Source organism: Pelodiscus sinensis, chromosome 8 (genome assembly GCF_049634645.1).
Source record: "Pelodiscus sinensis isolate JC-2024 chromosome 8, ASM4963464v1, whole genome shotgun sequence".
Classification (NCBI taxonomy): Eukaryota; Metazoa; Chordata; order Testudines; family Trionychidae; genus Pelodiscus; species Pelodiscus sinensis.
The window spans coordinates 17,186,091-17,199,490 of record NC_134718.1 but is presented as its reverse complement, the minus strand read 5'-3'; the positions used below and the strand labels follow the sequence as shown (position 1 = coordinate 17,199,490).

The following is a 13,400-nucleotide window of genomic DNA, read 5'->3' as shown; positions in this document are numbered from 1 at the left end:
AGCTCCAATTCCAACCCACACCCGCACTAACTTATTCAACCTCTCAGTGAGCCAAGGCCTCCAGTGTCAGGTAAGAAATGTTTACTTTACATTTTCCCCTGAACGAGCTCTGTGTGCAAAAGGGGAATAGTTTGGCTTTAGGCCTTTAAATGAAAAGGGGGAGGGGGGGATTTTGAGACACGGTTCAGCAGGAAACATTTTTAAGAAATGTATTCTATATAGTTACAAATGCTTTCTGTATATTTTAAAGTCTGGTTGTAACCTATGTAACTTTTTAAAACTCAGGAGGCCAGGTCCATGCTATGGGAGAAGGCCAGCTTAAGGTACACAATTCCAGCTATGTAAAAAATATAGCTGGAATCAACATACCTTAAACCAAGCTTTGACACAGTCCTCACAGAGGGAGGTTGATGGGAGAAACATTCCTGTTGACTTCCCTTGCTCCTTGTGAGGAGTAGGAGTAGCGGTCTTGACAGGGACACTCTCAGCAATTGATTTAGTAGGTCTTTATTAGACCCGCTAAATCAAATGCTGGAAGATCAACCATCGCAGCACAAGTGGAGATGCAGCCAAACAAGAGAAGCCGGCATAGCAATTTTTCAGTTTGCTTCCTCTTGATGCTGCAGAAGCGCGCTCATGTGTAAGTGCTCATTTATCAGCTTGATGCCAGAGCAGCAGGGTTTGATAATAATATGATAGTAACAGCACAGTACTGAGTATCGGGTCATAAGAGTATTGCTGTCAACAGAATGTAGTTCTGAGATCTTGTCAGTTACAGTAGCTACCATAGGGTTTCCTCTGGCAACTACTGCCACAGGATCTTAGGGTATGGCTAGACTGCAGGGTTTTTTCAGGATACCGGAGGTATCCCTAAAAAAATCTCCTCCGCGTCCAAGGAATGCATTTGCTCTTCTGCTTTTTTTTGTGGAAGAGCAAATGTGCTCTTTCAGAAGCCACTGTATTTCTCTTTCTATGAGGAAGAAGGGGGCCTTCAAAAGAGGGTTTTCTCCTGACATTTGGCCCAGTCTAGATGGGCCAAATGTCAGAAAAGCCTCTTCTGACAAAAGAATCAGAAAAAGATACGTAAAATGTATTCCGCATTTTGTGTACCTTTTTCCGACAAAAACTTGAAGTCTAGCCGTACCCTAAGTGCTTTCTAGGCCAGTTAGATCTATAGGGTGAGGGCTCAAATGGTCTTCATGGAGGTTTCTGTTCTTATCTCTTCTCTAGCTAGAGAGCACTCCTCTTGGGATATAAGCTTTATCAAAGCATGCGCTGCAGGCTCATGGGAAAGGATAATGGCCAGAAGAATGATAAGTTGTAGGTTTTACTAACAGAAACAATGAAAGGGGCAAGGGCTGTATTGTGTCCATAAACAGCCGTGATAAAATGGCTATTTGTAAAGCCTTTTGAAGTTGTAAAATGTGAAGTAGTCCTCCCAGTCCCTCTAGGAATTATTCAAGAATGTATTATCCTCATTTTACATATAAAGAAACCAATTGAGAGAGGTGAAGGGTTTGATGCTCATCCCATGTCACTGTAAATCATGCATAACTTGATTGATTTCAGTGGAGTTATACTAGTGGTAAAACTTGTTTGAGATTGTTAATAGGGCCTAAAATGTCCAAGGGCCCAGAAGAAATTAATGTCTGAGCTGGGGTTAGAACTTCCAACTCAGGGTGCATCTACACAGCAGGTCTTAACTCATAATTGTGTAGCTTAATTTGAAATAGCTTATTTCGAAATTGGGAGTGTCTACACAGCACTTATTTCAAAACAGAGCACTCTTCCTCCAACTTCCATTACTCCTCGTACAGTGAGGGTTACAGAAGTTGGAGTATGAAGTCCTCCAGCTTGACAGTATTTTGACATTATTTTGAAATAACTGCCTGCTGTGTAGTTGCACACTAAGATATTTTGAAATAACTAGCATTATTTTGAAATAATGCTGCCATGTAGATGCACCCCAATAGACTCTCTTAAGCATTCATAGCACTGTTAATGGAAAATCATATTATAATACTAATAACCTATCCTTGCTCCTCCCCAAAATTTAGATGCCCAGGTATTACGGTGCAAAGTGCTGTATAAAATGCTTAGACAGCCAGACGAGATAGATACTCTTCACAAACTCACCTGATCTGAATCATTGACTGTAATTTTCAGGCCCCTCAGGATCTCACCCTCGGGGGGGTGCTCATACATTGTCAGTTCAAATCGGTTCTGGGGCCCATTTTCTCCATAGAAAGTTGGTGGGTGGTTGTTGAGGTCGACGACTCTTATAATCACTGTGGCAAAAACATGTGCTGTCACATCACCATCTGGATTTATTTCTGATGCCTATGATGGGTAAAAGAAATAAACTGTAGAGCTTTCTTTGTGGAGAACTATCAGTTCACTTAAAGCGTTTGTTTTGTCAGGGCCTTAAAGGGCCTTAATCTGTGTGAACAAATCACATTGATATTAAGGGGAATTTTGTATATGAGTTGAGTATGCCTGATGGCCTTACATTTGCTTCTATCTTTAAATCCATCCTAGAAGGTAGAATCATTTTGGTATGAAGTTTAATGGTGGAGTCTTTCACTGACTTCAGTGAGGTCAGGATTTCACCCTAGAACTCTACAAACTCACAGAAATAGTATTTGAGCTAAGCTAAGAACAGCCATCCAAAGTTTAACAAAATCAGTAGCTAGTCCTGCACTGGTTGTGAGACCGAGTCTGCAGGAAAGGGATCCTCAATCCATCTCTGTCCTAGAATGAAAACTGCTTTTTAGGGATAAATAATCTGATTTATATAAAATAAGAGATTATTTGAACTTTTGTCCAGAATGAAGATGTAAGATTAATATGGATCCCAAACTCTGAAGTTCCAAAAAACTTGGCCTTTTCCTCCAGATCATTTTTCAGGTACCCACATGTAACCCACACATGCAGCGTAGTTCACTGTCCCATGCAGTGGCCCCTAGACCACAGCAACAGATAAACCAAGAAACCTCTAGGCTACGTCTAGAATGGCATGATTTTCCGCAAATGCTTTTAATGGAAAAGTTTTTCCGTTAAAAGCATTTGTGGAAAAGAGCATCTAGATTGGCATGGATGCTTTTGCGCAAAAGCACTTTTTGCGGAAAAGCATCCGTGCCAATCTAGACGCGGTTTTGCGCAAGAAAGCCCCGATTGCCATTTTCGCCATCGGGGCTTTTTTATGCAAAACAGTTTTTAAGCTGTCTCCACTGGCCCTCTTGCATTTGCACAAGAGGGCTTTTTCCCAAATGGGAGCATCATAGTATTTGCGCAAGAACACTGACAATCTTACATTAGATCATCAGTGTTCTTACTCAAATTCAAGCGGCCAGCGTAGACAGCTGGCAAGTTTTTCCACAAAAGCAGTTGCTTTTGTGGAAAAACTTGTCAGTCTAGACACAGCCCCACAGTATATGCTGAGAGCCCGGTGGATTTTAGCTCAAAGAGTTAGAAGCTCCTATATGTTAAGCTCCGGAGGTCCCAGGTTCAAATTCACCTGGTGGTGGCTACACATGCTCTTCTTTGTTCTGGCTGAGAGTACCAGTGCTTTGTGGTATTTGAGGGCATATGGGATGAAGAAAGTACCAGAAATTTCTTTCTGGAGAGACTGTTCTCAGATTTATACACCTGCTTTGCTGACCCCCACGAGCTACAGAAAGGTTGGCAAGGCAACCGAACCGAACCACCAGACCTGTTGAGGTTTCCAGTCACTGCCGCCTCATTGACTATGCCTCTGATGTTTTTTCCACTGTAGAGGAAACTCCAGCTGTTGCTTTATGTAACAAATTGGTTACCAGTAACTAAGGAATAAAACCCTACTAGGCTAAATTAATCCCGGTGTACACCCCGTTCAGTCAAAGAGGGTTAAACCTAGCACCAATTACTGCCCAATATTTCAACCATTGTTCCACTTGTGCAACCCCCCTCCCAAAAAAACCCACATGATTTTAACCAGCATGATTTTAACATGAATTTCTCTAGATTTTTATATCTTAAATCTCTGAGCATGCAGGGCAGATTCCCGTCTTGAAGTCAGTTATATTTCATCAACTTCCGTAAGCTAAGCTGGCCCTTTACTATTGTTTTTAATATAAAAAAAATAATACACTTATTTATCTTTAGGCTGTTACAAGGCCCTTGTAAAGACTTAATCTAATTCCTGTGTAGGAAAAATCCCATTGCTTTCAATGCACGGTTGTGTGAGGAAAAATGGATACTGCCCAATGAAGTGGTTCTCTGCCATTAAATGGATTGTTAGAATCCTGTGTAAATGTAGGCAGCCTGCCACAGCCATAGTCTGTCTCTCAAAAATTCTGTTCTCTTTCCATTTGTAACCGTGGACATGAGTGTCATGCTTTTGTGTTAGAGACCCAGTCAAATGGATATGGATTTAATAGTTATGATCCACTATTCAATATCATTTATCCAAAGCTTTCAATGATAATAGATGTGATAATCTACTCCAGCTGATATGGATTTAAAAATTCATTAATTTCCATACGCAGGAATGCAAACTGAAAATAGAGTCACCAGACAATCACATAAGGGAATGAAGGCTATAGAGTTGGTATGTGATTATTAGATTTTATTCCAAGAGGAACGCAGGAGCGCTTTGAATATATCTGTAAACAAAGGGAAAACATGAAGATATACATGAGGGTGATTATCTGACCCTTAAACATACAAATACAACATGTAGCACTTAAGACTTGGTTCATGTTATCTGTTTTCAGTAAAGATTGACATCCATGATTATGGGCACAGGGAAACTATGGAACATACCTGAATTTTTAGCTCATACACTTCTTTCTTTAATTTACTTGGATTCTTTATAACAGAAATAGCTCCAGTCGTAGTATTTATTTCAAAAGATCCTTCGCTTCCTATCAGAAGAGAAACATTGATTATGCTTTTCACATTGTCCAACTCTCTGAAAAAAAAGAGTTCTAAGTATGAGCGGTAAAATTTACAGTATTCAGTATAAAAAAAAAGTGGTAGTTTCTATCTAGCCACTAGGCAACAAAGGTATGTCTACACTACCCCCTAGTTCGAACTAGGGGGGTAATGTATGTATAACGAACTTGCTAATGAATCCCGGGATTTGAATTTCCTGGGCTTCATTAGCATAAAGCCGGCTCCGCCATTTTTAAAAGCCGGCTTGTTCGAACCCCGTGCCGCGCGGCTACCCGCGGCACGGGCTAGATAGTTCGAACCACGTAGTTATTCCGAACTATCTGTACGCCTCATGTAGAGGAAAGCCCATACATTGTATCACCTGGAACTAAGTATTCCTCACAACTTCCAAAACTGTGCCATTGGTTTTCACAGGAATGTGAGGCTTCTGATAGTTATGAAGCAAATAAGCAATCAGTGAGATATGCAAAATGCACAGCAGGGATGCCACATGAGGATGGACACTGGAACAAGGTCAAGAGCATTTCTCCTTCTACATATCTTTATCCTCCAGATGCACAATAAACCCAACAAGACAGTACTCTTGTGCTAGAAAGAGGGGCTAACATAAGAATGGGATTCACTGGACATATATTTCAACAATGATTGGTGCTCTGAACACACTTAATTTTGGGTTCCCTGCTTGCACTGATTTAAAAAGGCCTGATTTTTACAAAGTAATGAAATTCAGTTTCCTTTCAGGTGCCTATAGCTGGATGCTCCAAATTACCAGTCACATTCTGACATATTGATTATAATATACAGACAGAAAGAAAAATGAGCCTTCTCAGTCTAGTTAGTAAATATCTAATAATGTCTTGGCAAAAACAAGAACCTCACTAATATCAGCTCAGGTGGGAAGTTTGACAATCTAACCAGAAAATGGCTGTTCTATCTGCAGCATACCTCTCTTTGGCCTCAGCAGTCTGGGCATTAAAACTCAACCTCCTAGAAGACGATACTGTGTAAAAAGACCTTGTGTGGCTATAGGGTCAAACTGTGATCTGAACACCCACTGAGGCTCACAGGCAGAAGCTAGGTGGTGGAGCTGGAAGGTGTGTGCACTGATTTCTACACTCTCGCTCCTCCTTGTGACCGGGCAGAGCATCAGACTTATCATTGGGGCTGTTGTCCCTTTCTGACCTGGCTCATTCACAGAGCAAAGCAGAAGGCAGCTTCTGGCAATATAATAATTACATAGGGCTTGCTGCCCACTCCTTTTGCCCCACCTCCTCTGACAAAAGTAGCCTGCTGCATAGAGAAAGTGAAATGTAGGGGCAGGAGGCCAGCCTATTTACAAATACTTCATTAGTGTGAAAGGGAGACTTATGAGGGAGATTTCTCCCCCGGCCTTTGCAACATGTATGGAAATGGGGCTATGAACTGGGTTTCGTGGCAGTGCCCGTGGGCTCATGTACTTTCCCACAGTTGCTGCAAGGAAATCAAACTGAAAAGTCACTCTCGGACGAGTTGTGCTCTTCAGAAAAAAACGGCTGATTACACGAAGGCCCACCATTCTGCTCTCTTGCTAACTTGGCAGGCATGCTCATTTTTAAACTGTCCAGTAATGCCTCATTTTGCTAATATCTGCAATACCTGCAACTTCATTAAAGTTCGTTAGATGCCACACTGAATGATACAGGCGTATGTGGCAGTAAATCATAAAGATTCATAAGCCTGCAAAGTAAATCCTGACTCAGCAGAAGCTGAAGTCAATAGTTGTTTCAAGGAGCAATATATCATGATATTGTCCAATTCTCACAGGGAAACAGGTAACTTGGGTTATTTTGAAGCTGAACATTTCCTTTTTAAAACCAAAAGGTGATTTTAAACAAAAAATGTAATAACAATTACTCCTCATATAAGTAATAATTGCATGGGATGGTTTCCTTGCATTTTGACAGCAACCAACTCAAGATATAGAATAGTGGTGTTTGCATAGGGGTGAGGAGAAATAAAGCAACATTCTTTCCTCTATACCTACTCCTCCACCCCCAGAGCTGTGATTGGCTAGAATATGCCTCATCTCCTCCCACTCCAGACCCATGACTGGTTCCCTCCTCTCCTTTCTGCTCCCACACTTCCTGTTAGTGAAACCTCCATACACAGAAACGTGAAAAAAGCAGCTGGCCTTGAATTGCCATGGCTCTTCTAGTGTGTTCTGTTGGCTACCAGCTTACATAGGGAAGCCCCTCAGTCCTTGATGTCAAGTAAAGTTAAGCGCACTGTTGCTATTTAACAAACAGCAAATAAGAGAAATAAACTATTCAAATATGAGCAATGGAGCTCCATGAAACAAACCCTAGAACACAGTGAATAATCGCTGGGTTGCCCCCAGCTAGACAAGATCCAGGATTAGTCTCCAGTGTCAGACCCTATTTCATAAGTATCTTCAGCTTTACTCGACCCTAGCCTGCTACATTCTAATTCAATGCCATGTCTACCTTTCATATCACTTGGGATTAAATGCAAACTGTCTACTCACCATTCACAAGACAGTAATTAATATTGTTAGGCTTTCCTCGGTCCCCGTCAAGAGCAGAGATAGTTAGTACCTCAGAGCCCTAGGGAGAAATGAGGAATTACAACTTATGTAGCAAGAGCAAAGGGCAGTGAGATTGCTAGTGAATATTAATAAAATCCACTCCAGCCAGTTCTCCTCCTATAACCAAGTGATAGGTGCTCTTGCTGTGGCTGTATGAGAAGGACACCAAGGGCCCACGCTCCTGTCAGAAAATAAATCACAGCTTGACTTTGTATCAGGCCATTTGACTGGATGAACTACAGGCCGGGTAGGGCTCAGGATTAGCTTTGGGGCAGTGCAGCCTCCCTCTGTTCTTCTATCAGTAGAACTCCCACCTTCCAATCCATGTGCTGCAGCAGAGGGACCAGTCGGTCCAGGCCATTTTGAGACCCGCGCTGCTTGTACACACTTTCCCGTTCTGTCCTGGGGGTTGATACTTCAGTCAGATAAATGCTCTTAGCATGACACACTGAGCGCTGATAGGGCAGTGTGTGTGAGAGCCATGCGGGGATCCAAATGGGGGACATCCATGTCATTTAATCTGGTGAAGGGGAGACGAAAATTTCCCAGGACTGGAGGTGCTTTGCCTGGGATTACTTGTTATCAAAGCTTATCATCTGTGTGCCAGCTGGACAAGCAATACAGCTGACCAGAGATCGACTGAAGGAGACCTAGGATACCTTGTCATTATTAGCTGGAGCAAGGGATGGCGTTGTTCAGGAAATCAGCGGCAACTAGCCCCTGCGTCAGGCCTATTTAGGTTTCCCTTGTGGTGATGATAATAATGGTTATGTTCAGTGTCATGTGCGCCATTCTTTCACAGTGAGAGTGTTCCCTCTACAGCCCACTACAGCCAAGATCATGCCAATCATTTTAATGTCAGCCCAAGGTAAGAATCCATGGGAAAGGCAGAAGCACCCTTTCCAGCATTTGGGTTGCGCGGTTGTTGCAAACTGCAACTGTGGCTCACGACTGTTAATCCTGTCTGTAATCAAAACACTGCACTGACTTGTCCTTTCCCCACCTGCTCGTTTGCTGTTTCTTACACAGTCATTTCTGGGCAGCTACAGAATCTAAGCAAATGCAGCTCTGCTCCCCTGTAGGATGGCTGGTGGACCCATGTAAGCATTTCATGGCAATGCTGAGCATGTTAGCCCAAGCTGAGGCAGTAAATTCTACTCTGCAATGGTTGGAAGTACTTTATCTTTTTACTTCCTCGGGAACAGATCACCATGGCAAGCAGATAGAGCCTGATAAAAAAGAACTAGTGATGGGCACAAACCACACATATGAATTAAAGTTTCTAAGTCACACTTTGGGAGTATTCGCCCTCTAGGTTTTAGTTAGGCTTGTGACTCACTGCAAAGCCTGGAATCACTTACGATATTCAGAAGTGGACTGAAATCCCCCAGCTGTCCAAAAGTTTGAAATAATTCAGTTTTAAGTTTTTGGGTTCATTTCAAGCAGAAATCTACTTCTCGTTTGAGCCCTGGTCCTCACAATCTCCTCTGGCAAGGAGTTCCGTAGGTTGACTGTGCATTGCATGAAGAAAAACTTCCTTTTGTTTGTTTTAAACCCTGCTTCCTATTCATTTCATGTGATGACCCCTAGTTCTTATATTACATGACTTGATGGAGACATTGCCTCAGTGGCAGCCACTGACATGTCTCCATCATGGTTCCCTCTAAGGTGCATGCCTGTGCAGGGGTGTGACAAGAATTTGAAGCCTGCCCACCTCCTCAGCAGGGCTGTGCAGTGGCTGTTCAGCTTTTCTGGGATGGGGCTGTGTGTGGACCAGAGCTGTATGGCGGGCAGCTGGGGCTGGGCTGTCTGGAACCATGTGGTGGGTGGCGGCTGACTGGAGCTGCAGTTTCCCTGTCACTGGGCTGGCATTAAGGACTGGGCAAACTAGGCCCATGTGCAGGGTGCTGTAGCCAGAGGGTGAGGGGCAGCTGGGCATGGGTGTTGCGGGGCAAAGGGGATGGGGTGGAAGATACTGGGTAGGGAGTAGCATGCCAGGACATGGTAGGAGCACAGGGTGAGGGTGGGGGAGATATATACTTGTATATATATAATTTTGTTAGCAGCTAGGGGGTGCCACTCATCCAAACAAGTGCACATGACGTCAGTATTGGTGCACAAGCCCAAACGTCCTCCTCTCAAGGATGGAAAATAAAGGGCACACTGGTCTCCACCCACGAATGATTTGTCCAATTGACAGTTTGGTTTCAGAGCTGTCATCTGACTGCAAGCGGCATAGGCACCTTGGCCAGTCCAGCTCTGGAACCTACATTCAGCATCCCGCATCACTGGCACGGCCGGGACAACTCCTCCCTCGTAGCTCCAAGAGACTCTGGCAGCATATAGGGCAGGAGGGGAGCAGAGTCATAGTGTTTCCCTTGAGCCATACACTGTAGAGCTAGCTGATGGCTCCAGAAGAGACCTCTCAATATAGCTTCATTTAGATCTAAGATCAACACTGGCAGCAATCGTCAGAAGCCTCTGGAGGATCTCTGCAGGGGTGACTGGATTAATGGGGTTTGGATTTGAGCTTTCAATCACTTTCAGAAGGGCTGCAAACCCTGCCACTGAGTGGCTTTTAATCATGGTCTGATCCTACTCGTACAAGTCAAAAATCCCTTTGAGTTCAAGGGGAGCCGGAGAGGGTCCTCTGTGATTTTGTGATGGACACAAATAAGCACCAGCAAATTTACCTGGCTCATTTCACTTCAGGTTCACGTCAGAGTTTGAACGTAAAGTTCAAATCAGATTTTGAACCAGAATGGCAAGGCTGGTGCTGTAAACCACTGTGGCATCTGGTTCCAAGGCTTTGTCATGTTGAAAAGTGACTCCATTGCTTCTGGGGCTCCTGGAGGTAGAAGTGATACGTACCGCCAGGGTGTCCTCATAAACATAGCCATAGTAGGGCATCCCAATGAACATAGGAGGGGTGTCCTGGACATCTTCCACATTGATAGTGACTGTGGTTGTTGCTGAGAACACCTTGTTGTCCCCGCGGAGCTTCCCGCCGCCGTCCTACAACAGAATGCATGGGCCAGGCATTATGCTGAAATTCACCCACTGGAACTCTAGTTTGTAGATTTATCAGCTAATAACCACACACTCCTGATTAGCCTTCACATGTGCACTCCCATGACTAATGCATCTCCTGCATCACACATGGGGCCAGAATAATCATAAGGTGAATGTCAGGAGATACTGATTCTACTCTTAGCAAGAAAATGGCCAGTACCCACAATAACACATCACAACTAAACAGATCGCTTTAAAGTGAATCAGGGAATGCCAATAGCTATAGAAAACTCCGCTCTGCTCTATTCCCTCTATTTTCATTGTGTTTGGTTTCCTCTTTGATTGAGCAGGCAGCCCTGAGTGTCTCTGGAGTCATCTTTAACAGTACACGGGTTGTGCTGGTACATGAAATCACATGTGCTGTTTTGTGTTTCAGCTCCTATTTATCAATGTCAGCTAGGGAAGAAAATCTGACTTTACAGGAACAAGGAGGCGAGAAGAGGTCAAATCTGGAAGGCCATCTATAACTTTTCATGTTCCAGGTTAGGCATTGCTAGGGGAAGATTAAATTCTGCATGTGATCAGTCTCCTAGGGCAGGGGTGGGGAAACCCCAGCCTGCTGCTTAATTTCATCTGGCCAATGGCAAATGTCCATTTCATGGGCCAGAGGCCCGTAGGCACAGGGAGATCAAGGATGCTCCATAAATTACCCCACTCCCGAGGGCTGACTCCACAGCTCCCATTGGCCAGGAACTGCAGCCCGTGGGAGCTGAGTGGGAGGTGCCTGCAGAAGTGTCAGACATGGCGGCCATTTCAGGGAACAGTGCAAAGCCAGGGCAGACAGGGAGCCTGCCTTTGCTCCACTGCACTGCTATGCCTCACTCCTTCCCTCATCCCAACCTCCAGCCCCTGCCCTCTGATCCTCTCCTGGAGCCCACACCCTGCCCTTCCTCCCACACCCCAAAGTCCCTGCCCTAGGTCAGAACTCCACTCGCACACCCAACTCCCTCCCAGATCCTGGACCCCTCATCCAGGGCTGGCCTTACCATGAGGTAAACTGAGGCAGCTGCCTCAGGTACCAGACTGTAGCGGGGGGGCGCCACTAGGACCCAGAATGTAGAAAATTGTGTCTGCTGCTGGTGCAGTGAGGGGGCATGGGGGCATCATTTGAGCTCCCCACCTCAGGTGCCAAAATGTTGTGGGCCGGCCCTACCCACATCCACATCCCAGTCTCCTGTCCCAAGTCCGAAACCCCTCCCACACATTAGTTTCCTCCAAATTAGATCCTGCATCCCAACCCTCTGCCCCAGCCCTCAGCCCACTCCCACACTCCAAACCCCTGTGCTCCAGCCCAGAGCCCCCTCCTGAGCCCAACCTCCTCATCCCCTGCCCCACTGTACAACTTGCATCCCCATCTGGAGCCCTCACCCTGTCCTGCACCCCTGCCCCAACCTGAAGCCCCAGACTGAGAACACCTCTTTTCTGATCCTACCCTGAGCCCCCTGGTCCCCTGTGAGGCTGGAGCCATGAGTGCCAGTCAACCACTGCAGGGGGAAGCTCTGAGCTTCTGTGCCCCCCCCCCCCCGCACGACTTGCGTGGCCCACAATGGATTTTTTCCTGTGTGTCAGCAGCCTCTGTTAGAAGAAAGTCCCCCACCTCATCCTAGGGAGTCTTGTGACATGGTCAAAGCTGAGGAAGAGCATAAAGCTGGGAATTGTTAAGTGGCTGGGATATAATCATCTCTATTGCATGCTACTGACACAATGGAGCCAATTAGAGAGATGACTCAGCAGATGAGAAGATTTTAAGCCCTTCATAATTATGCTGGCATTTAAAACAGTGAATTATTTTGCACCCCCACTTTAACTAGAATAAAGCACTTTTAGGCTACCTCTACACTGCAGTGCTGTTTTGGGATACTGGCGTATCCTGCAATAGCTATCCCGCGTCTTAACAGCAAGCCTGTTATTTCGAAATATAACAGACTCTCTATTCTGCTGTCCCTGTAAACCTCATTCCACGAGGAGTAAGGGATGTTTCAGAATGGCGGGTTATTTTGAAATGTGGTTCTGTGTAGACAGCGCCAATTGACAGAATAAGCTATTTGGACATAAGATCAAAACAAGATGCATAATTTGCTTAAATTGCATACCTCATTTCAACCTACGGTGCAGTTAGATGCACCCTTATACAGGGCTCTGTCCACTCTCTTTCTTCCCCCCTGACACTCAGCACTATAATGAGGTCAATGAATCTGGGCAACATTTTGCCACAAACTCCTCCATTGCGTCTGCCTGGCCCCTGAAAATTAAAGAATGCCCAGGCTATGTCTTCTGCCAGAACACAGGAGCACTCAGTAGCTCCTCAAGAATGTTCTTTGTGGCCTAGAAGAAGTGGTGTCACCCGATGAAACCTGCCCAAACACATCTGTCAGAGCAACATGGCCCATGTATTTCTGCAAGTCTCTGCACCTCAGAATCAATAGTTCTACAGTCGGTGATGAGCCTCCAGCAGTGCCAGAAGGGAAGAAAAGACACTAGCTTTGGAGAAGAGATGTGTCACCTGTTCTGCAGTGTGACTATTCTTCACCTGCCATGCTGACAAAGAGCAGTGATGCACACAGGCACTGCCAGTACTGCAGTACATTGCTCTGCTGTGTGTGCTGATAGCTCCGACTCCCAGATTGCTTCATGCTTTCATCGTGGTGGGGTCCTACTTCCGCACGTACACTACTGATTACTGCACTGGTTAGAATGAGGGTAGCTTGGAAGGCTTGCTCCTCTAGGTCTAATTCTTCTCTGGACCAGCCTCTGATATAGCTTTCCCCAGTTACAGCTCTTCCCCACCTGCTTCCCCACTCAAGAAAGG

At 45.0% G+C, this 13,400-nt stretch overlaps 1 protein-coding gene across 2 annotated transcripts in view; it reads right to left on the bottom strand.

Moving 5' to 3' along the window:
- Positions 1–13,400, bottom strand: part of CDHR1 (cadherin related family member 1) — a 62,435-nt gene that overhangs the window by 29,044 nt on the left and 19,991 nt on the right. For both annotated transcript variants that reach the window (XM_025189622.2, XM_075934805.1), the window contains exons 8-11: positions 10,391–10,534; positions 7,460–7,538; positions 4,804–4,904; positions 2,137–2,340 (exon numbers count right to left, since the gene is read on the bottom strand). In XM_025189622.2, the coding sequence (XP_025045407.2) occupies positions 2,137–2,340; positions 4,804–4,904; positions 7,460–7,538; positions 10,391–10,534 (528 nt within the window). The remainder of the gene's footprint in view (positions 1–2,136; positions 2,341–4,803; positions 4,905–7,459; positions 7,539–10,390; positions 10,535–13,400) is intronic.